General features: G+C 36.4%; 1 protein-coding gene across 4 annotated transcripts in view; it reads left to right on the top strand.

Moving 5' to 3' along the window:
- Positions 1-18,754, top strand: part of MTRR (5-methyltetrahydrofolate-homocysteine methyltransferase reductase) — a 28,509-nt gene extending 9,755 nt beyond the window's left edge. For all 4 annotated transcript variants that reach the window (XM_063162942.1, XM_063162953.1, XM_063162932.1 and 1 more), the window contains 12 exons: positions 1,767-1,884; positions 2,785-3,157; positions 5,919-6,041; positions 7,718-7,871; positions 8,624-8,712; positions 10,375-10,555; positions 11,903-11,945; positions 12,395-12,581; positions 14,861-14,979; positions 16,429-16,521; positions 16,607-16,786; positions 17,744-18,754. In XM_063162942.1, coding sequence (XP_063019012.1) covers positions 1,767-1,884; positions 2,785-3,157; positions 5,919-6,041; positions 7,718-7,871; positions 8,624-8,712; positions 10,375-10,555; positions 11,903-11,945; positions 12,395-12,581; positions 14,861-14,979; positions 16,429-16,521; positions 16,607-16,786; positions 17,744-17,888 — 1,805 coding nt within the window. In that variant the 3' untranslated portion in view covers positions 17,889-18,754. The remainder of the gene's footprint in view (positions 1-1,766; positions 1,885-2,784; positions 3,158-5,918; positions 6,042-7,717; positions 7,872-8,623; positions 8,713-10,374; positions 10,556-11,902; positions 11,946-12,394; positions 12,582-14,860; positions 14,980-16,428; positions 16,522-16,606; positions 16,787-17,743) is intronic.
- The last annotated feature ends 2,911 nt before the right edge of the window (positions 18,755-21,665 follow it).

Genomic DNA, 21,665 nt, shown 5'->3' with positions numbered 1-21,665 from the left:
ATAATTACAATTTAATAGGGAAGGCAAAAGCCATGAACACAATTAAAGCAAAACAAGGAATTCATTCACCCTTCCCCATGGGCAGGCAGCCATCTCCAGCAAAGCAGGGCTCCAGCAAAGCAGAGCTCTATTCAGTAGCAGTGGTTTGGGAAAATAAATGCCATCACTGCATATGTCCTCCCATTGCCTCTTCTTTGTCCAGCTCTGTGTGCTGAGCATGATGCCATGTGGTCTGGGATGTCCCTTTGGTCATTCTGAGGTATCGTCGCTTTTTCCACCACAAGTCCAAAGTACAGCCCCATACTAGCTGTGATGAGGAAAACTAGCACTGTTTCAGCCAAAACCAGCACAAGTGGAAATAATCTAAATCTCGTGGTTTGAAATTGCACACAAGAAAGGGTCAGGCTGTGGAAAATTATGATAGAAGAGTGAAACAGTGGTGTAGATTACTTAAAGATTTTGTGAAGATGGACCTAAACCCAGTGGTCTTTAGGATTGCTGGGCAAATATCTCTAAAAGGATGATTGATCATTTTTGTGGGGTGGCTCAGTGATTTGGTTGACCTCTTAAAATCTTGGATCTTCCATGGACATAACCTCCTGAGTGCCTGTTCAACTGGTAACAAGGACCATCTTCATCTAAAACAGCTTCATAACAATTAAGAAGCAGAAAACCCAGTGCAGGTGAAACAAGATCTGCAAAGAAATCTTTGATTCCTGCAGAGGAAGTTGCTGGACTTTTGTCCCTCATGCAGATGTTTCATCTTTCTTCTTGTTTAACATCACTGCTATGTTTGATCCTTTCTTTCCCCTCAAGTTTCTAATACTTTTTAATTTCTTTTAATACTCTCCAATGTTGTTGACATTATTAACAACTTCATCCTGAAAGATTAATTATTTTGATAATTCACACGTAGTTTATCAGCTTTCAGTTCCTTATATTTTTCCTGTTAGAGGAATTTTGTATATTTTAAAAGCCTCAAACTAAAGCAGTATTCTTCTGACATGTGAAATACTGAAAGCAAAGTGTTTTCAGGGTATTTCTCTGTCTTACATTTGGTAAGAAGGGAGACAGTTTTGCAGCCCTGTTTTGGGACAAAACCAATTTTTTTGAAATTCATATACATGTATCTATATTTCAATGTAGCCTCTGAATAATACACTTACATATGCAAGTGTTTAAGTATATCTAGATAGTATAATTAAAATTATCATGGAATCATAGAAGGCCTTTGTTGGACAGGGCCTTTAAGATCATCCAGTTCCAATCCCCTGCTGTGGACAGGGACACCTTCCATTAGACTGGGTTGCTCAAAGTCCCATCCAATGTGATCTTGAATGCTTCCAGGGATGAGGCATCCACAACATCTTTGGGCAACCCGTGCCAATGCCTCACTACCTTCACAATAAAGAATTTCTTTCTAGCATCCAATCTAAACCTACTCTTGGCTTGAAGCCATTCCTTCTTGCCCTGTCACCACATGTCCTTGTAAAAATCCCCCATATCTTTCTTGTAGGCTCCCTTCAGGTACTGGAAGGCCACAGTTAGGTCACTCCAAAGCCTTCTCTTTTCAAGGCTGAACAAGCCCAATTATGTCACCTTTCCTCCGAGTGGTGCTCCATCCCTCTAATCATCTTGGTGCCTCTTGTGGGCTTGCTCCAACATACCTGATTCTTCTGTTAGCCGGCAAGAAAAGTCTGTCCTGACTTTGTGTAGCCTGGGAGGCTGCCTGGTTGACATGATTCCTCTTTCCTTGAATTTGCTAGGTCTGGGAGACTCAGAGTACATGTTCTTCTGTAATGGGGGAAGGACAGTAGACCGACGGCTTCAAGAACTTGGTGCCCAACACTTCTATGACACAGGATTAGCAGATGACTGTGTAGGGTAAGAGCTGGATGGGTTTGGATTTTATTTCTTCATTATGAAATATTTGTATAGGCATTTGGCTAAATGTTCTGAACTGTTTGAGGTCCATTAAAGCTGGATACTCAGCACCTCCTAGAAATGAGTTCTGCCTGAGCACACTATGCCTTTTCAGTCTCAATTGCCATTAAGTAAAATTTCATTTTTAAAGTGTAATGCCTGGAAAATTAGTATGTAGCAGTTCTAGAAATTAAATAAGTCAGAGTAAGTAGAGGGGTTTGAAAATGTAGTTTCTTTTTTCTTTTTTTTTTTTTCATTTTTTTCATATTTCTCTTTTGGGCGTGGGCAGAGGATCACTTTAGAGTAATTATATAAGATTTCTCTCTTTGCTGTAGAGGAATTATGTAAGAAAACACCTCCCTGTTTTGCTATTCTTTCTGGCCAGTAGGCTGTAGTCTTGGCTTAGTTATTTTGAACTGCTGCTTTTATTGGTTCTGTGCAAGGCAGTTGAACACAAACATTGTCATAACCATAAAACTTATCTCTTGTGTTCTGAAATAATAAAAATGGGCCATTAGTGTAAGCTATTGATGTTGCTGTTGCACAATGAAAAGTTGCATATTCTGCTGCCATTCCTTCGACTTTCTGTCATAAAGTTCAGCATATGAAAATAAAAATGAGAAACTGTTGGAAGAGCAAGGCTGTTACACATTTTAGACTCTGTAAATTTACATAGTGGTAACAACTAAATATTTTTTTACAAAGGAATAATCTTGATAACAGCTTCAGATATATATTAGAAATGGAAAGTGAATAGTGTTTTTTGCTTTTGTGGTTTTTCATTATCTGTAAATTATCAGTCCAGGAAGTCACAATAATTCATCCATACATTTTTTTCTTTTTTTTCTCCTCCATTCCCAGTTTGGAATTAGTGGTTGATCCTTGGATTGATGGACTTTGGCTTGCTCTCAAGGAAGCATTGCAATTGCAGAAAGAGAAAGAAGGCATGAACAATGCTGTCAATGCTGTTTCCAGCTCTCTCTCTACAGCTCCACATGCTGTGCGTGAGCTAAAGTTAAGCTCTGAAGTACAGAACTTGAAGCTAGAAGATGAGGAAGCAAGGGGTTCTGATACTCTATCACAGAAACTGGATGACATCAATCATGTGGCTCCAGCTGGAGATGCCGAACCTTCACTCGTTCATTCTGTCCCTCCTGTCTCTCAGTCTGCTCTTAATATTCCTGCCCTGCCACCAGAGTATATAGAGGTGGAGTTTCAGGACACCCAGGGTGAGGTAAGGACTTCCCTTTGAGTGATGGAAGTCTCTAGCTCTTGTAGAGGGTATGAGTGTATACTCCTACATGAGGCTCAAGAGCGAGTGAATGCGTACATAATGGAGATGTGTCCCCAGTGCAGGAGGCTTTTGAATTTTAAGTAAAAAGTCCATTTATACTGAATGTAGGTGCCACCATATGGGTTATGGACACTTATGTCAAGATATAATTCAGCTAATAGGCCAGTTGGTATTGCATTGTCAGGAAGGCAAGAATTCAAATCCTCTGTGGCTTATAACAGTGAAAACATCTTGCTGTAGTGAGGAGCACAGTAAAGTTTCTGTTCAAATTTTTTGTCCTTTCAGAACGCACTAAGAGGCTGTAAAATTGCTCAAAATCTTGCTGCATACTTAGTAATGAAGAAACTTGTCATTGTGAAAATAAGATCCTTATTGTACTGAGGGAAATGGAAGATGAACTGTAGATCAAAAGCTGGTATGCTTTTCCTAGTGAAGCCACATTGAACAAAGACCTGCTGTACTAAGAGAAGAATTATCATGAGCTGGAAATCGCCTCCTGTTGGCAGGAGTGACTCAGCTTTTCTGGTTGCCTGCAGAGTGCAGATGTTTCAGTTATCCATGCAAGGAAGCAGTGAAGCCTGGCTGCTCTTTAAATGACAGGGAGCCAGGAGCTGAGTGTGGTAACAAATCCAGCGTTGCTATCCACTATCTAAGCAGTGCAAAGCAGGAGGTGACAGCCTGGATCAGCCAAGGGTGCAGATCCTCAGGCAGGTTTGTGGGAATCTTGGCCCAAGCCAAGAAACTGGTCTCAAGATCTAGACCTGGATCAACTTTCATGACCATGAAAGTCCTTTAGTATCTTCAGATGCTGACATTCTCTGTTGAGACTGTTAATGGGAATGCTGAGAGAATCACTTAGTCTGGCTAATATAATTATGGAAGAGTGTATGGATTTAAACACTGAATAATTTTGCTTCTCTTTTAAACCTCGTACTGTTGGTTTTGCTCAGGTTGTTGAATTTAATAATCAAAATTCTTCAGGTTTATGATTTAGAGGTGCTCTTCTATTAAAGAGTAATAGTTGGGTTGAATGTGCTGCTACAGTCCTTAAAAGAGCCCATTTTCTTAAAGTCAGCATATATGCAGACTGATCTCTGAAATAGTTTATAGTTAATAGTTAATAGTTTATTTTTCTAATACTGATGCCCTTTCTGTATATAGAAAAAAAAGTTAATTACGCATTGGAACAGCAAATGGAAAAAGCTGAATCTGTTAATCTGGAAATCAGTGACAGATTAAAGATAATAGTCCAGATTTCATATATAGAACAGGGTGATCATCTTGAGCACTGGAAAAAATCAAATGCATGTTTATGGATTTTTTTCCTTTGGAACTATTTTTGACATAGTTGGATAGATCTTGTCAACAAGTAGGTTCTATGTAGGGTCATGTTTGGTTTTGCAGGTATCACGCAATTCATGTGCTTTTTTGGTATCTCACATTGCAACAGCAGCTATGGATATTTTTCGCCAAGCAGAGCTGAAGTTGGTGTGTTTTGAAATTCATCAAGGTGAGGTTTGGGTATTTCCAAGCAGAGACTCGCTGCCATTTAAAGAGGGCCTGATACATGATCTCTCCAGTTACTTAAAATGATCTTTTCTTGGGCTTTTGAGTCTCAGGGTTGAATTAGCAAGTTGCTGCATACTAGTACCAGGGCAGAATAGTGAGTTGGTCTAAAGCATTTCTGGGAAGTGTAAGATAATACAATTTAGCTTAAATCTTGATTTCATTATGTCTTGAATTTGACTTGGAGAGAATACAAATGTAGACAGTTACAGCAGTCCAGTTGATGCACAATGACTTGATATGGCCCAAGCTATTAATCACCATGTCAAAATCCTAAGAAAACAAAGAAACTTCCAACTGTTGGTCTCAAGTGATGCTCTTGTCTCCTTTTTTAAATAGGAGATCTTCAGAATAACATCCTATTGGTAGGATGATTCTTTTACATTTGACAGAGTATTGTTAAAGGCATTTGGTATCCCTCCTGCCTTTTTTTATTTTTGTCTGCATTGATGTCAAATGAAACTTGCTTACTATAGTGATGGAAAAGTGAGGGCTGTATTCTGATCAGCCTTTGACATATGTGATCTGGAATTGCTCTTGTGCCCATTTGTCATACTTGGGGCACATTCTAACCTGTCTAGAAATGTTGTGTTATAACACGATGCTGTCTTGTAGAGTGGGTTTTGCTCATTAGCTCTAATTTAAAAATCCTTTTATAAGTTGCCTGTAATAGTAGACCCCAAATGGACCCCAAACCCTTAAGCTGTAAACCTGCAATGATGTAACTTCTGTTCTGACTTCTTATGTTCATTCTATACACCTAATAATCCTTTAATTAGGCAGGAGTTTTCTGGGGTTTAACATAAATGCAATTCTCTAATTGGCTGTTTTCAAGGCAGTTCTTAAAAAATGAAACAGCTCGCTGCATTTGATAATAATGTAGGCCCATTAGACTGTTCAAGCCTACTGACTTTTTGTAATTGAATATATGCCAGTTATTGTTTAGATGTGACTTTTTAAAAAGAGCAAAACACTATATGTGTATAAAAGAGTCATGTTTTTCCTTATTGTTTTGAGTTGTTTTCTAAGATTGCTTGAAAAACAACCTGTACCACACCAATTCCTGTATGTCATAATAAGATGTCATAAAGCTGATTTGCATTTTTAGTGTAAGTTTTTGTGTTATCTTTTTCAGAATCCGCATCTGTCTTCACTTATCTCAGAGGGAAGAACCTTTGAAGTGCCAGTTACAAAAGCAGTTCAGCTCACTAGGGAAGATGCAGTAAAGACTGCATTGCTTTTAGAGCTTGATATTGCAGTAAGTTGGTGATGGCTTTTTCTTTAGTAGGTTAAAATAAAGGGGGAAAAACATGTGTGTTATGTGTAGTAACTGAGGGGGGAAAATTATTTATTTGACTGTTCAAAAAGAAAAAATACTTCTGTATTCAATAGCTTATGCTGATCCATTTTGTAAATGTAAAGGTTAATTTATTTGCTGAAAAACAGGACTCCATGGAAGTCAAAACAGGAGCAAAGTGTCAAGTTAATTACTTTGTTGTTCCATGGATATCATATTGAGTGAAATATCTTTATGAAGGGAATTTGCAGTGGAGAAAGCCAGTCAGAGAGTATTAAAAATGAGTAATTGTTCAGTTTTTAAGTATACATCTTGAAGGATATTCACAAACTATATAGTAAATTGTGGATGTTTATTATGGTGGGTAATCTACACAAGTAGTAATTTCATTAACAGTATCAAGCAGTAGGAATTAGCTCTTGAGCACTGTTTCTGCCTTTGCTATTCATTTGCTCTGCCTTGTTAACATGATACTCAAACTGTCAACCTTGGTTACCCTCTGTTAGAAAACTGGTTTAGTTTATTCAGTGAAGATCATATTAAAAAACTGGTTTAGTTTATTCAGTGAAGATCATATTTTGTACTGGTTTGAAGATGAAAGGCAGGCAGAGAGTGCTTGATATTACTTTATAGGAAAGCTTGAAAAGGAAAAAATGTTACTTTTGAGTGGTTTCCCAAATTGATAGAATATTATTTTTGGGATATTATGATTTTTGACAGCACCTTTTGTTGGACTCTCTTAGCCTCATCTGTCTCAATATACATGAGACATCTTTAAATCTCAGTTATAAATAGATTCTATTAAGTTTCGAGCAACTGATTCTTTAAGCAACATGGTTTTTTGCATGTATTGGTATGTATATATGCATTCTGTCATCAGCCCTCACTGAAAATATAAGCATTTTCTTGCCTTTTTCACCTAAAATTGCTAGTCTGTGTATGCAGGTCACTCATGTGATGCATGAGGGAAACATAATGATGCAAGTATAATTCTGCATGTTCTTTAACAGGCAGGAGCTTGAGTTGCACACAATCGTTTCAGCAGTTGCACACAAGAATCTCAGCTAATCTACCTAAACTAGAATCTAGGTCTTAAGATTTGAATTTTCACTGTGCACTTGTTTGGTTTTTTTTTTTTTTTTCTTCTTTTCCTCCAAAAAATTAAAGGAATTCTGGTCATTTCTGTCACTAATTCATCAAATAGTTGAACCAGCAAATTTTCTTTTAGTGATGATGTGTATCTACAAAAAGTTACATTAATTATGAGGACTTAATTTCTCTGCTATTCTCCAACCAGAAAATGTAGAACATCAGTAATTAATGATCTGAGCTGATTATATAACACAACCTCTTAATACGTATTTATTTTCTTTCTGTTTAGGCTGCTCAGCAGTTCTCATTAAAGAGTGTCCAAATATTTAAACCAGATAACAAAAGACTTTTTCTAATTAGTAAGGTTAAGCCTGAAAAGAAAACATGACTACTTCATTTCTGATGTGCTCAAAACAGCAAAGTGTTAGTACAAAGTAAAAATATTTGACTTAATGTGAGCACAATAGTAGGAAGGTTGTTGTCAGGAATGGAAATGCCTTGGTTTGTAGTAAGATTTAATAGAAATGTTTCATGTTTTAAAACAGGATACAGCTTTTGAGTACCAGCCTGGAGATGCCTTCTGTGTAATGTGTCCCAACAATGTCAGTGAAGTGGAAAAGCTTCTTCACATTTTGGGGCTTTCTGAAAAAGGAGACAACTTTGTTTGTGTAAAAGTTAAGCAGGGCACTAAAAAGAAAGGTATGGTGTAATGCACTGGTCATGGAACAGCACTCCTTGTGTTGGTAGGAGTTGGTGTGCATACTTTCGAATATTTTTACTGTATGTGTGGGAGCACAACTGTCTTTTATGGAGGCATGTTGGATGTGTTAAAAAAGAGGATGCATAAGAATGCTGCTGCTGGTTTTACTGTAGCTGAGCTCTTGACTGGGAGCTGCAGCCTGGCATTGGCATCCATCCATCTCATTCTTACTCTGTGCTCCTTCATGTTTGTGGAGATAAGGCTTTAATCACATAACCTTCCAATCCCTTACTTGAAAGTAAAATCTCCTTGCACAACACAGCATGTCAATCTGTTTTACATCCTAAGAGGGCCACACTCCTCAAGGACAAGCCTTAATGCTGTTGCAAAGGTTCCTTTTAATGGACTTGTAGGTCTGTGGATGTGTTCTGCTGAGTCGTATGATGTCATATTTCAGAAGGAGTGGCATCAGATTCACTGTGTAGTGCTGGCTGGACCTGTGTGAATTACTCCTGTCTTGTATTGCATTTGGGGTCTTAATGGTGCTGCTGAGTTGTGTCTTTATTTTTCACAGGGTGGTGGAGGGCTCTTTGTTGTTCTGGTTTATAGGTAAATCAGTTCTCACCGTAAGATTCCCTGCACTTTTGAGGGCTGCACAAGTTGTCCATTAAGTATGAGATGTGTGATGCCACTTCTGTATATTAATAGATGCACATTTTACTTTTTGTTTTTTGTTCTTCCCCTGAACCAGGAGCAGTTCGTCCACAACACATCCCTGAAAGAAGTACTCTCAAATTCATTCTAACTTGGTGTCTGGAAATAAGAGCAATTCCCAAAAAGGTGCTTATGTGTTTTTTCTTCTAAAAGCAAATCAGTCATTCTATGCTATATGGTCTCTTACAGATCTGTCCTTGCTTTGTGTGTTGTTATGGTATCTCTTGGTGAATAAGGATTGTCAGTTTGTATGCTACTGTTTGTACTTTACTCTGAGAAAAGTCACTTCTGGTAGTTTATCTGGCAGACATTCCTGTTCTGCAGTATCTTGATTCATGACTAGTCTGGAAGAAAGTAGAAAAGTATTAGATGACTCAGTGCCAGATAACTGGGAAGGCTGACTGAAACTAGCCCCGTAGTCATTTTAAAGTAAACACTTTTTTTAATCAGAGGGAGCCACATCTGTCAAGTTCTGTTGCTAAAATACACATTTCTGTATGCAAATGTACCACAGTGTCCTTTACAATAGTTGAGTTAGTCAGAGCATGGTGCTGGTAACCCTGTGTGGGCCATTCACTTAAGAGCTGGAGTTGATGATCCCTTCCAACTCACAATGTTGTGTGAAATCTGTGAAATTTTAAAGCTTTTCTTTACCATTTCAGTAACATAGCAGAATTCAAAAGAAGATTTTTGCTTTTTAGTATTTGTTCTCACATGCATGTATTATTTTCCTTTCATTTTGTGCATGTAAAAAAAAATCAAAGCTTCTAACTGAAAATGCGTCTGTATTTCTGGTATTGTCAAAACATATTTAAAGATAACTTTATGTGAAAGATGAAGCTAAATGACTGTGTGGTCATGTCTCTGAGGGAAATCAGTTTTTGGGAGGACCTTTTTACTCAATTTAGTGGATTTTGCAGCAGAAGGGAATATTCCTTTTGTTCCAACCTTTTCAAAACCACATTTAATATTTTTGAAAATTTGTCTCAGCAATAAGAGTAGGCAGAGAGTACTGGCTGGGGAATATCACTGAAGCCAGTTTTTATAACCTGTCTGCTGTATTAAGTCTTCAGCCTGAAATGTGCTTTATGTGCCTCCATACTCAAAACTATTGTCTGGAAGCTCTGTGGTTGAGCACACATTATTTTTCAAGTATTCCTTTGTGTAGAATGTGTCATCTGATTGCATTTGGTGTTTTCTATCACTTTTCTTTTATGCACTGTGTCTATTTCCATCTTTCTTTTTTGAAAAAAAAAAAACTTGTAACTACTTATATCTGATCTTCACTTTATCTTACAATGCTCAATTTAGCTTCCCTTTAAGTAAAGTTTACCAGTGTAGGCATAAGGTATAGAATAAAACATCACAAAATGTTAACATGACTCATTTAATCCCATGCTTTATTTATAGTCATACCTCTTCTAAGATTTTTGTTACTCATTACCTGGCCTCTGTACCCTAGCTAATGGTGTTTTGTCTTGAATTGTGTTATGGAGCTGCCTAACTAAAGTGTAAATAGGGGCAATGAGAACACCTTTCAAAAATCTGAAATTTTGGGGGAAATGGCTTGTGCCTGTTTTTTTGTCTCTTCCTTGGTCAGGCTAAGTAGACTTCCTGATGTGCCAACTTGTTGTAGACATTAGAAGAGCAATAAAAAAAAATTGATAAAGTGTATTATCTATTAATCTAATTCATGTCCCCAGGCAACCCAAGTTTTTCCTAGTTTTGTGATCATTTTCCCAAATGGACAAGTTTTTTACCCTTCACTCTTTCCTTTCTTCCCTACAGGCATTTTTGCGAGCTCTTGTGGAATGTACCAGTGATGCGGGAGAAAAACGGAGGCTTCAAGAGCTTTGCAGCAGACAAGGAGCCTCTGATTATACTCACTTTATTAGAGATTCTAATGTTTGCCTCCTGGATTTACTTCATGCTTTTCCAAGCTGCAAGCCTTCTCTTAGCCTGTTAATTGGTAAAAGACTGATTTAGATTTAATTAGATTTGGTTTCTGAAAATGCAGCAGGCTAAATGTTCAATTTTCCAAGAAAGGGGAGTAGCTGTTCAGTTAACTGCTTTAGGAATATAGTTTCTATAGTGATCAAGCTGAAACTCCTGTTGAGGAGCAAAGCTCTGTTTTATGGTTCATAGTCTTTGGCTTTCTTTCTGCAAACACTCAGGTTCGTACCAATGCTTTGACGCTGCATTACTCCTGTACATAAAAAGTAAGCATAAGGTGCTTGCAGGATTAGGGTCTTTATGAATTAGTTCATCAATTGCTTACAATTATAAAATACTTATTTTTACAATTCCTAATTTCTCTGCCTACATGGTCTTTTCTTGCACTTTTACCTGTTAAAACAGAATGCTCTTCCTAGTATATCTGTGTTTATGCTATGTCTAACACACTCTCAGGGTTCCTGATATAAAATACTGAAAGGATGGGACTACACCTGTAACCATGTCAAATACATCTGAAATTGCTGGCAGTTATTTTTCAAAATAAAATCCAGAGTTTCTTAGTATGTTTCATAATAGGAGTCAAAGAAATTGCTTTCTGTGTTCTTGCAGTCATTTTGTCCACCTTTACCCAAAATTACTGAAAGGGTTTAGTGGCTTGTTTAAGTAATTTCACTGCACTACCTTTTCTTAACTCCGCCTAGCAACTATCTTATGTAGAGCACCTTTAAAATATGTCAGGGTGTGCATATACTGACAAAAAGAGTATTTCTGCTTTTGTACATACGTAGACATAAATGTATGTGTGATATATGTAGGGGGTTGCTTGTTCAAAAAATGCCCTGTGAACTCCTGCATCTTGTTTTTTCAGCTGAGATTTCTAAACTTTGCATAGGTAATCACTGTTTTGAAACTGAGCTGGCACATCTGCTTCTTCTAGGACATTATATTATATATAGGAAACATTCAATAAAGCAGTTTCTATTGTGAGAGCTTCTGAGCTCATAGAGGAAAGGTGGGGAAAATTAAATTTCAAGCTTCACCTCATTTGAGGTGGAGTAATTGGCAGCTCTTCTGTACACCTTACAGTCACTTTTGTTTGACCAAGAAGCCCATAAATTAAGTGTTATGGTTTCATTGTATAGGATCTCTAACTGATGTTCCACAAAGTCTGAAACCCATTCAAAATAGAGTTCAGGTCTTAATTGCTTGTTTCTGAACCACAAACGCTGAATGTTACTAGAGTAAAATTGCAGTTAAATTAAAATACCTTGTAATCTGTTGTAGTGTAAACACTCATTATACAATATCTTCATTGGGGTGAATCAAATAAGTGATACTTTTTTTTTTTTCTATTCTTCAGAACATCTTCCTAAATTACAAGCCAGATCCTACTCTGCCTCAAGGTAATGAATTTGATGCAATTCAATACAATTCAAATTGTATCTTCTTAGTTATTTAGGTATGGGGTTTTTCTCAGATATGTTTGTGTATGTTAGAATCTGAGGAAGAAGGAGAGGAGTAAAGGAGAAAATGTAGTTGTGACCCTGTTGGAAAAAACATTGACTATTTCAAAGAATATTGTTTTAAGTGTGTGGCAAGACTTTGGTAAAGCTCTCAGGAACAAGCTCACACATAGGTAAATCTGGTAGGAATTTGGATTCCCTTCTGTAGACACTGGCCTTTGAGTTCAGCCTTAAAACAATTTCTAACTAAATATAAATATTATGCAGTTAGCTGAACATTGAGCATCTTGATTCGATTGAAATAGTTTGGGCTGCAAATGGACCTGCTGCAAGATTGTACAGCTGTTTCTCAGGTTTTAGGTAGGTTTTTAATATTTTTGTCTTTGCAGTTCAGACTTATATCAGCCAGGAAGGCTGTGCTTTGTATTTAATGTTGTGGAGTTCCCTGTCGGTCCCTCTAGACCCGTCTCACGGAAAGGAGTTTGTACAGGGTGGCTTGCTGAGTTAGTTGCACCTCTACTGCACCCCAGTAAAAACTATCAGGGTACAAAAGGAGAAAGCTCTTCAATTGAAAAGGTATGAATATTAGCTCTAAAGTCATTAACTGTTAAATCTATGCATGTCTGAAAAAACTGCAGGTTTCTTTGTTCACTGTTGTGATGTAGCGCATGTGGTTTGGCAGCATAAACCTTAATTTTGCAGTTCTAGTGTACTTCTGTATAACATGTCCAGAACTTGATTCTTAAACACTAAAGTTAAATTTTACTTATCTATGCATACTTAAGTTGTGAAATTTCCCATTGCTGAAAGGCCAGAGTTGTTTTCCACCCCTCTGTAGCTCTAAGTGTATCTCGAAGGACGTTTTCGTTGACTAAACTACCACTGCGTAATTAAATGGTCATGACTGTTTGCATCACAAGAGTGAGGCACTTAGTCATTTCCAGGAAGCAGTGGCAGGTAATAGGGGAGAAACTGTAAAACTCACATTTCTTGTCAGGTCTTCCAGAGTTTGCAAAGGCCAAGTTATTGGCTATGACGCAGGGGACAGTCCTCTGTGGTTTTTTCTGGCATGTATCAGTGATTGTTTGGCACAGTTGATATTACTGGGAGAAGGTACTTCTTTATTTTTTTCCCCCTCATTTCATTTTGTGGCAGAGATTCTGTGTAATTAATCCATCTCAAAGTCACTAGGTCTAAGCTAATTATTAAAAATAGGAATTCTACTATATAATTGATATGTGTGATATACATGTCTTTTCTCTAAAAGAACTACTGGCAGCCTAATCTATATTTGATTATGAAAAATGGAAACAAGAATAGAATTTGGTTGAAAGAAAACTGTGCCAATAATTCAAGGTGTCAGTCAGACAAAATGGGGGAAAACAGCATACAAGTTATCTTCACTTTTTAGAACTAATGCAAAGATTTATATGTGCATCATTATCTTATTCCAGTGTTCATGTGTGCTCTTTATTTAAAATTTAATTGATTTTAAATTAATTAAAGATCAAACAAGAAAAAGAGGTGGATAAAAAGAAAAAAAAAGATTATTACAAAATTAGTCTGGATAAAGTTTAGAAACTATTTAGTCTCCTGCACAAGCTAGAATTCAGCATAGATAAATGGGCAGCAATGTACATAGATTGCAGAAATATATGGGATAAGAACACAAAACAGATGAGTGTGATCTTATGCAAAAATATGTTAGATTAATTGAATACACTTTAGAGTACAAATGTGTTTACCATTTGCAGTCTGTTTTGAAAGAATGACCAGTTTGGAATCATTAATAGGGTAAATATCCTCCTAACTCAAGTGTGGTGTGAAGTGTATGTATATAAAGTATCATTCCCCACCAGCAATAATTATTCTATTTTTTTATCATCATGAAACTAGGAAAATAATGCTCTTTAACATTGTTATATCTGTAGTGAATTAAAGTATAAAAAAATTAGCAGTGCTAAACCTTTCAGATTTACACAACAAAGTTTAAATAACTTGGTCTACTGCCTTTCTCCTTCGTTAAACTTGAAAGTAAATTCAAATCCTTTCATAATTAATGTGCAAAACAAATTAGATATTTACTTATTACTTTAATGTATGAAGCTCTTCTATGGCTGCTGCTGAGTCTTGAATAATCTCTTGGAATTAAAAACAGTAATCTCTTGTTTTCTATAGGTTTTTATGGCTGTGTCTCAGAGGATAGGTATTGGAGCTCATATGAAAATATGACTTCCTTTCTGACACAGATATGAAAATTAGAATTACTGTTTATCACTAGGATTATATAAAACATTTTCCAAGATCTTAGAGCTGTTACGGGCCTCCCCTCACCCATATGCACTTTTGGAAATCATGTCAAACTTTTATGAAAATTAAGAAAGCAGGCGCTTTACCAGCAGGCTTCAATTAGCTATAAACAAATCCTGACCTCCCACAATGTGAAAAAAGGTTGAGTTGCCTTTGATAGCAATAAACTAGCTTTACTTCTCTTTGAATGCCAATAGCAAACTTTCTGTGCCTTCTGTAACAGTATTCCCCAAATTTGTGGTGCAGTCAGTTTTCATATTCAACAACGCATTTCTGTGTGGTTTATCCCAGTTTTCCTCCAGATGGATTAATAGGTTTGTAAATATGGTGTGGTTTTGTTGTTTGGCTTTTTTTTCCTCCAGAGACTTCTCTGAGATTTTATGCTAAATGTCTGTGTGGCATTAAAGATGAACTCTGAAGCTCAGGATTTAGAAGAGTGTGTGGGTACATATGCTGTGTAAATATCCTGAAGGTTCTAAAAATGTCATGGTGTTTTTAAGGCTTAAGAATACCCTTCAATTATATTTTACCTGATTTTATTTTAGATCTCTATTTTTCCTCGTCCAAACAATGCATTCCACTTACCTGCAGACCCATCTGTGCCATTCATTATGGTTGGTCCAGGAACAGGAATTGCACCATTTATTGGTTTCCTACAACATAGGTATGTACCAAGTTGTTATCTGGAGAGCAGCCTTTTTATGTTGAGGAGAGATACAGCCTGAGAGTTTAAATGCAGTTAATTTTTTTTCCTTTAATTAATGGTGATATGCTGATTATAAGCAGTCTTAGTAATTTTAAACAAGCATTTTTCTTGTATTTATTTGTTTTTCAAATTAAATTTTCATCTGACTGTATTTACTATTCATAGTAGATATATGAGAAGTTGGGTGAATTGCGGAAATAGTAATAAGAAATTAAATCCTTTATCTCTTTGTGCTGCTAGGGGAAGGCCTGTAAGAGTATGGTAGTTTTTTATAATGTGTTGATTGGCTTAAGTTTGTTATTCAATCCACTTCCTTGAAAAATGGCATTTGTATTAGAAGGCATGATGAATGTCTGGATTTCTTCCACATTCTCTTGTTTCTGTGTGGTTTACATTTTGGTGTTTTAAGATAAGGAGCTTAACACCAGAACCTTCAACTCAGCAGTAATCTTGGTGTTTGGGAGTTTGTGTGTGAGAGAAGGTGGATCTCTTTATTTTCCCTCTCCAGTTACAGCAATGTAATTTTGCAAGGCAAAGAGATGTTTGTTCAAAAAGTGACAGCACATAACCAAGAATATGTAAAACCTTGATCATTCTGAGGAAAGGAACAGTAGGAGTGAAGTATTTGGGTGGGAAATGGTTCTAAGTTTTGAAGGTAACCAGCACATATTCCAATGTTACTCATTAGTTCCAGCAAGGTAGTGGAGTTTCTTGGGTCCTATAGCAATTTTCAAAACATCTTATTTGAGAGAAAAGTGCAATTTTGACATGGTGTTTCTAACTCCATGCTTTGCTTTAGCCAAATCATTGTGTAGTCCTTAGTTTGATTCTCAAATGTACCTTTACCTCTCAAAAGTATTTTGCATTTTATTTTAAAGTATAAATGAAATGTCTCTCTCTTGGTGTAACTAGAAAATGGTAGCTAAAACTCCTTTAAAATAATGCTTCCAGCATTATTTCAAGAAAATGAAATAATTTTTCTGATAATGTGATAGTTAATAAATTGTTAGTCATAATATCTAGCAGGTATCTACAGCTAAATGGAAAGCCTTCTAAAACTGCTGAGTTTCCCCAGGTGGTTTTGCATAGCTCCTAATGAAGGATAAAAGGCAGTGATTACCTAGGTAGTGAATCAGTCAGGATTATTTTGTGAGATGTTTGGCTATGTCAGTCTTGACTATTCCAATATCAAACCGTGGCAAAAAAAAAAAAAAAAAAAGATTGATCTTGAGCTAGTCTGAAAGTGAATAGTCAAGAAAATCAAATGAGGGTTTGACTTTGATTTACCTAAATAGTTTTACATTTCTGCCAGTCCAGAGGTTTGTTAAAATATTACAATTAAAAATTAGGTTATATATATTTCAGATTCTGCACTTGATAAAGAAGGATTAATTTTTTTTTCTTTAGGCAAAAGCTCAGAGAACAACATACAGACTGGGAATTTGGAGAAACGTGGCTGTTCTTTGGTTGTCGGCATCAGGATCGAGACTATTTGTTCAAGCAAGTTCACCATTTAACATCTCTTGTATTCATGAGGGAATGCTCATCTCTGAGCCATTGCTAACAGGTTTTTATTACCTTTCAGAGATGAGCTCCAGTGTTTTCTTAAAAATGGAACCTTAACTCACCTTAAGGTTTGTTTCTCAAGAGACTCTTCAGCTGCACAAGTGGCCCCACCTAAATATGTGCAAGATGTCCTTAGGCTTTGTGCTAAGGAAGTTGCCAGAGTTCTGCTGAAGGAGAGAGGTTACTTCTATATATGTGGGTGAGTAGAGTGGAAATAGACTGTTCAGAAAGAGAGTAGCAGAAGTTTGAGGCTTTGGAAAGGCTTAGAGCTGTCTGAAAGAAAGGACCAATATGATGCTGAAAGAACCTTCCTGGAGAGCTGGACTGTCCACTGTTTTCCAGTATAATCTTGAAATGCAGCTTGTAACCACACAGTTCCACTGATTGTTTTAATTGCTTATTATTGATTTTCCTTTTTTTGTTCAGTATTCAATTAAATTATACAGATTTCAAGACAGTTGGTTTCTCATTAGAAAATTATATATGTGAATAGATGTGATGAGAAACCGCTCATCTGTGGGACAATAGCAGTCTTCTGTGTTCCAGGTTTAGGTGCTCCAGAATGCTAAAGCTCTGTCACAGTAACAAATTTTACAGTGGGAGGTTTTGTTTGTGGATGCTAACTTACCTGGAGGTCCAAGGTTTTTAGAAAGTTTGTTGATAAATGGACAAACTGTTTGAATATAGGGCCCAATGTTAATGTGTTCTTCTGCAGATGTAAATGTCAGCTATTTGTATTGAAAATAACATTATTAATAAATGAGGGGTGTGGTACCAATTTTTAATTTGGTTTTTTTTCTTCAATATTTGAACTCTGTAGTGATATAGGAATCAAAGCTCATTCAGCAGGTTCAGTTCTTCCTTAGAAAGAAACCAGTTATTCTCTGCCAGCTCAACTAGGGTTGCAAGGCTTTTTTTTTTTTCTTAGGAATTACAGCATGCTGAAAACTATGTTGTGTTTGATTGAGAGAAACCCTAGTTAATGTCAATGCTCAGCTACAGGAAAAGTCTGAGAATCATGCTGTACAATATAAAAGCTCTTTTTTTGTTGGGGATTTTTTTAATGATTCTTTCCTCTGTTGTCCTGCCTCTGAAGCTATTGATAAATGGAAAAATACACTATCACACTTTTCTTCCTCTATTTTTTATTTTTCAGAGATAAGAAGCACATGGCTGATGATGTAAGTGATGCTGTAGTAGACATTTTGAGCATGGAAATGGAAGCTGACAAATTGGAAGCAATGAAGAGGTTGGCCATGCTTCGAGAAGCAAAACGATATTTGCAGGATGTTTGGAGCTAAATGTTGAGCTTTCCCTTTATCTTTGTAATACAAAATATTTCCTTTTACTCATCTGTTTGTGACTAAAAATTGCTGCCAAAAGTTCTTTCAGTAGTCACACAAAGGTTAACTTTCTCTATTGACCTTTCCAACAGAACATGAAACCTTTTAAATGACAACAAACCAGGCTGGCCTTTGAAGTGTATGGTTTTTCAGAGATGTTTCATAATGGACTGTCTCAGTGCCTTGATTTTTCATCTTAAGATTGGGTTCCTGTATAAACTAAAAACTTCTGCACTTGTACAAGCATAACTAACTGTATGTTCACATTACATCATGTATCTTTTCCTATAATATATACATAAAGATGGTACAGAATAAATATGTTGCACAATGATCTGTGAATCATGAAATACATTACTGGCTTGCCAATATTTACTTGAACACTTCCTAGATACTTCCTGAGACTGCTTGTATACTTTCTTCTTGCACAATAAATGCCAAAAGGAATGAATGTCTAGGGTATTCCACAGAGAGGTTACTGAAAAATTTCATCTCCAAAGCTCTCTTAAATAATTAGCTTTTCCATCACATAATTACATCATGTCTAAAAATTTGCAACACACCATTTTAATGCTTATTAGATCTTCCTGTATAATTCTTTTGAAATTATTTTCGTTCCTGTCTCTGAAACATTTGTGGTTTAATTTATGTGCAAACTCACCAGTTGTGTTGAGTTTGGTTAATTAAATAATATTGCTTGGTAAATACTTTCTCAAATTACTAAATTAATCTTCTGAAATTGAAGACATAGAAAATATGGTGTTTTGAAAGTAGTTGCCCTTATATATGGCCACCCACTGCAAAATAAAGTGGCTGAAAGCAAATTACTGAAGTGTGTGGTTGTCTTTCTAACAAGAGACATTGGGAGTACAAATAGGTGGAAAAGTAAAACTAAGTCATTCAGGCTTCTCTTCAGAGCCCTGCTCTCTTCCCTCTGCTTTTTCTGACTTCTAAACATCCATGTTGTCTCCTTGATTCCAAGTCATGCTTAGACCTTTAAAGATAAACACAAAGTGTGAGTAAATGTTTTAGGCAAATCATTATGTATTTCCTGGGAGGAATTGTTGTTTTGTTTTGACTTACACATAATCAGAACCACATCACTTGCTGCAACTTTCGTTGTTTTCTAGTTATTATTAGTTAACTGGTAGGTAAATTTTTAAAAAAATTAAAAAATTAGAATGATCAGTTAGAATAAAACCATGTGTTTAAAGAAGAAACATTCCAGTGAAGTTCCTGGAAGTAAGATTATGATATAACCTGTGCAATGATTATTTTAGTAACTTTGGAAGATACCAACTAAACTTTTGTGCAGTAGGTCTTCAGCAGAGTGGTTATATCAACCTCTGTCATGTAATCTCTACAGAAAAAACTTCATAGAGAGAGGTGGCTTACAGTAATTGCAAGCTGCATTTTTTAATCTTTAGCACATAAAAAAGAACAGAAGTGCTTCTTTTTCAAAAGTAATTTTAAACTCATGGAAATGATGAACACAATGCAATTGCAACATTTTGCATCAGTGAATCAGCTTTACATATTTTTGAAAACTATTAATGAAAGAAAAATCTACTAACTTTAGAATAATAAAGATAAATCTTTAACCACCTTCTGTTGGCTGGGGCTTGTTTAGAAAAAACACTTAGAAAAAACTTACTATATCATGTACATTCTCAGGGTTTTCTGTTCCACTCGAAAGTGCTTGGAGATTACAGAAAAAGCAATGATTTCCTGACTGCTAGCTTCAGCTTTCCCCATATCTCTTGCAGGTATTCATTTTCAGACTTACATCCCACAATCCATTTTGGTAATATTGCAGGTCACTGCATGGCACCCTTTGGGATACTGACAGCTGAGTGTCCTTTTCTGGCTGTGTGCGTTGCATTTGACAGATGTACAGTTGGTGTCTGCGCATTTCTCCTCTCCTTTATCAATCCTCAGCAAAATTAAAACATTTAGATGATTTGGGGGTAAATCCTTAGCTTTATTAGGATATCTTAGAACCACAAAAAGTTGTTGCAGGTTATTATTAAATTTATAACTGCATGGTGCAAAGCCCAAAGCTCAAATAACTCCAGCAAACATCACTGTGTGTTACCTGAGGAGGAAGTTTCTTTCAGCAACACTGAACGAGGAGGACCTCCGAGATACAGGAATCATCCAGGAGATGGAAAAGGCTTGCAGTAAAAGCTATGGTTTTCTTAATTGCATTGTGTTTCTCTGTAATTAGATAATGCTGATTTATGACTCAGTGTATCTTTTAGAAGAGCATACAGGGTGGGTTTTATTAAATTTTCTAAACTTAAGGAGGGTATTTTTTTAAACATCTTTTAATTTTCTTCTACTAGAGAAATACCACGTATCTGCTCTTCCTCAAAATTACAGAATTTGTTGCAGAATAACTTTGTTATTTAAAAGAAATAGTGAAGATTATGTGCAGTTACATTAAGGAGGTTTGCAATTTTAATGCTGCTAACAAGGACTAGTGGTTGTGCTAAAGCTGCTGTCCCAGAGCATTGCTTATGGCCGATTTTCTCAGTAGTTTCTTAATGCTATTCTGAATTTGTGAAACAGAGTCAACATTGAAATTTCTCTTTTAAACTACAGTTTTTTGAAGAGGGTTGACTTACCAAATTATTAAGGTCATGCCAAATTTTTTCAGTTTGCTGCTTCTAAACTAAAGCTGACTTTCCTGCACCTGGAAGCAATAGTAGTACTGGCGTGTTTATTGCCCCTCTTTTTCCTTTCCTTTTCCTTCCCTCTTCTCTCATATCTTTTCAGGAAATCTAGCATATTGGCAGAAATAGAGTGAACAGGATTTTTTTGCAGTGTATGAAGATACTGAGTATCTTGAGAAGTTTCTTTTGGAAAATTACAAGGCCAGATGAAGGAAATGCCAGAATCACATAACATCACTTGTGTGTCCATTTTAAGGGTTGAGCTTACTGAATGGCACCTTAGATATTGAACAGCACAGGGGTGAGGGGTTGGAGAGAGGTTATTGGGAGTAAAAGTACAGGTTGATTGGGTCTCATAAGCTCTTGGAGTAAGGAGGGGGCTGTGTTGCAAAGAATAGTTCATTGGCAATTTCGAAATAGGGAACTAACTTGTTCTTTTCACCATTTCCAGTTATCAGTAACCATGATTTGTGATGAATCACAGTGTTTTACACAAAATGAAATGTTTTGTCCTAAGGGGAATTAGATTGCTGAGATGAACATTTTGAGCAGATTAGCAAACACATCTTTATTTAGTAAAATTGGCTTGTCCTCTGTCAGTACTTGTTCTGCCCAACTTTGTGAGGAGAGCAGAACCAACTGGTGTGCTATGCTTGTTGAATCTGTTTCACACAGAAGCCCTGTCCTGTTTTTCATCAGTCCTTGGGAATGTGTTGTGTATTGCTGTCTGCTTGTTTCCTTTGGAAATAAGGCCCCAAAGCCACTGGTTTTGGCTTAATTTCTCAAATTTTACTTTTGGAACGGGAAATAAGGAATAGGAGTATTAGTTAAAGAGAAAGTAGCTTTTGCTAGTAATATTAGTAGGAATTCTGCTCATAAGTTTCTTTCTATTTTTATATGTTCATGTTTCTCTGTCTAAAAGCCTAAAGTAAAGTAGGAAATGAACAAAGCCTCCCAGCTCAGATCACTGCTTGATACAGATTGGCATATATGAGTATACCAGGGAAAGTTCTTGTCCCAAATTGTATCCCTGAAATAATGGACTTTTAAATGCGTTTTG

The sequence above is a fragment of the Melospiza melodia genome, chromosome 1 (assembly GCF_035770615.1).
Source record: "Melospiza melodia melodia isolate bMelMel2 chromosome 1, bMelMel2.pri, whole genome shotgun sequence".
NCBI lineage: Eukaryota > Metazoa > Chordata > Aves > Passeriformes > Passerellidae > Melospiza > Melospiza melodia.
This window is presented reverse-complemented; position numbering and strand designations above follow the sequence as displayed.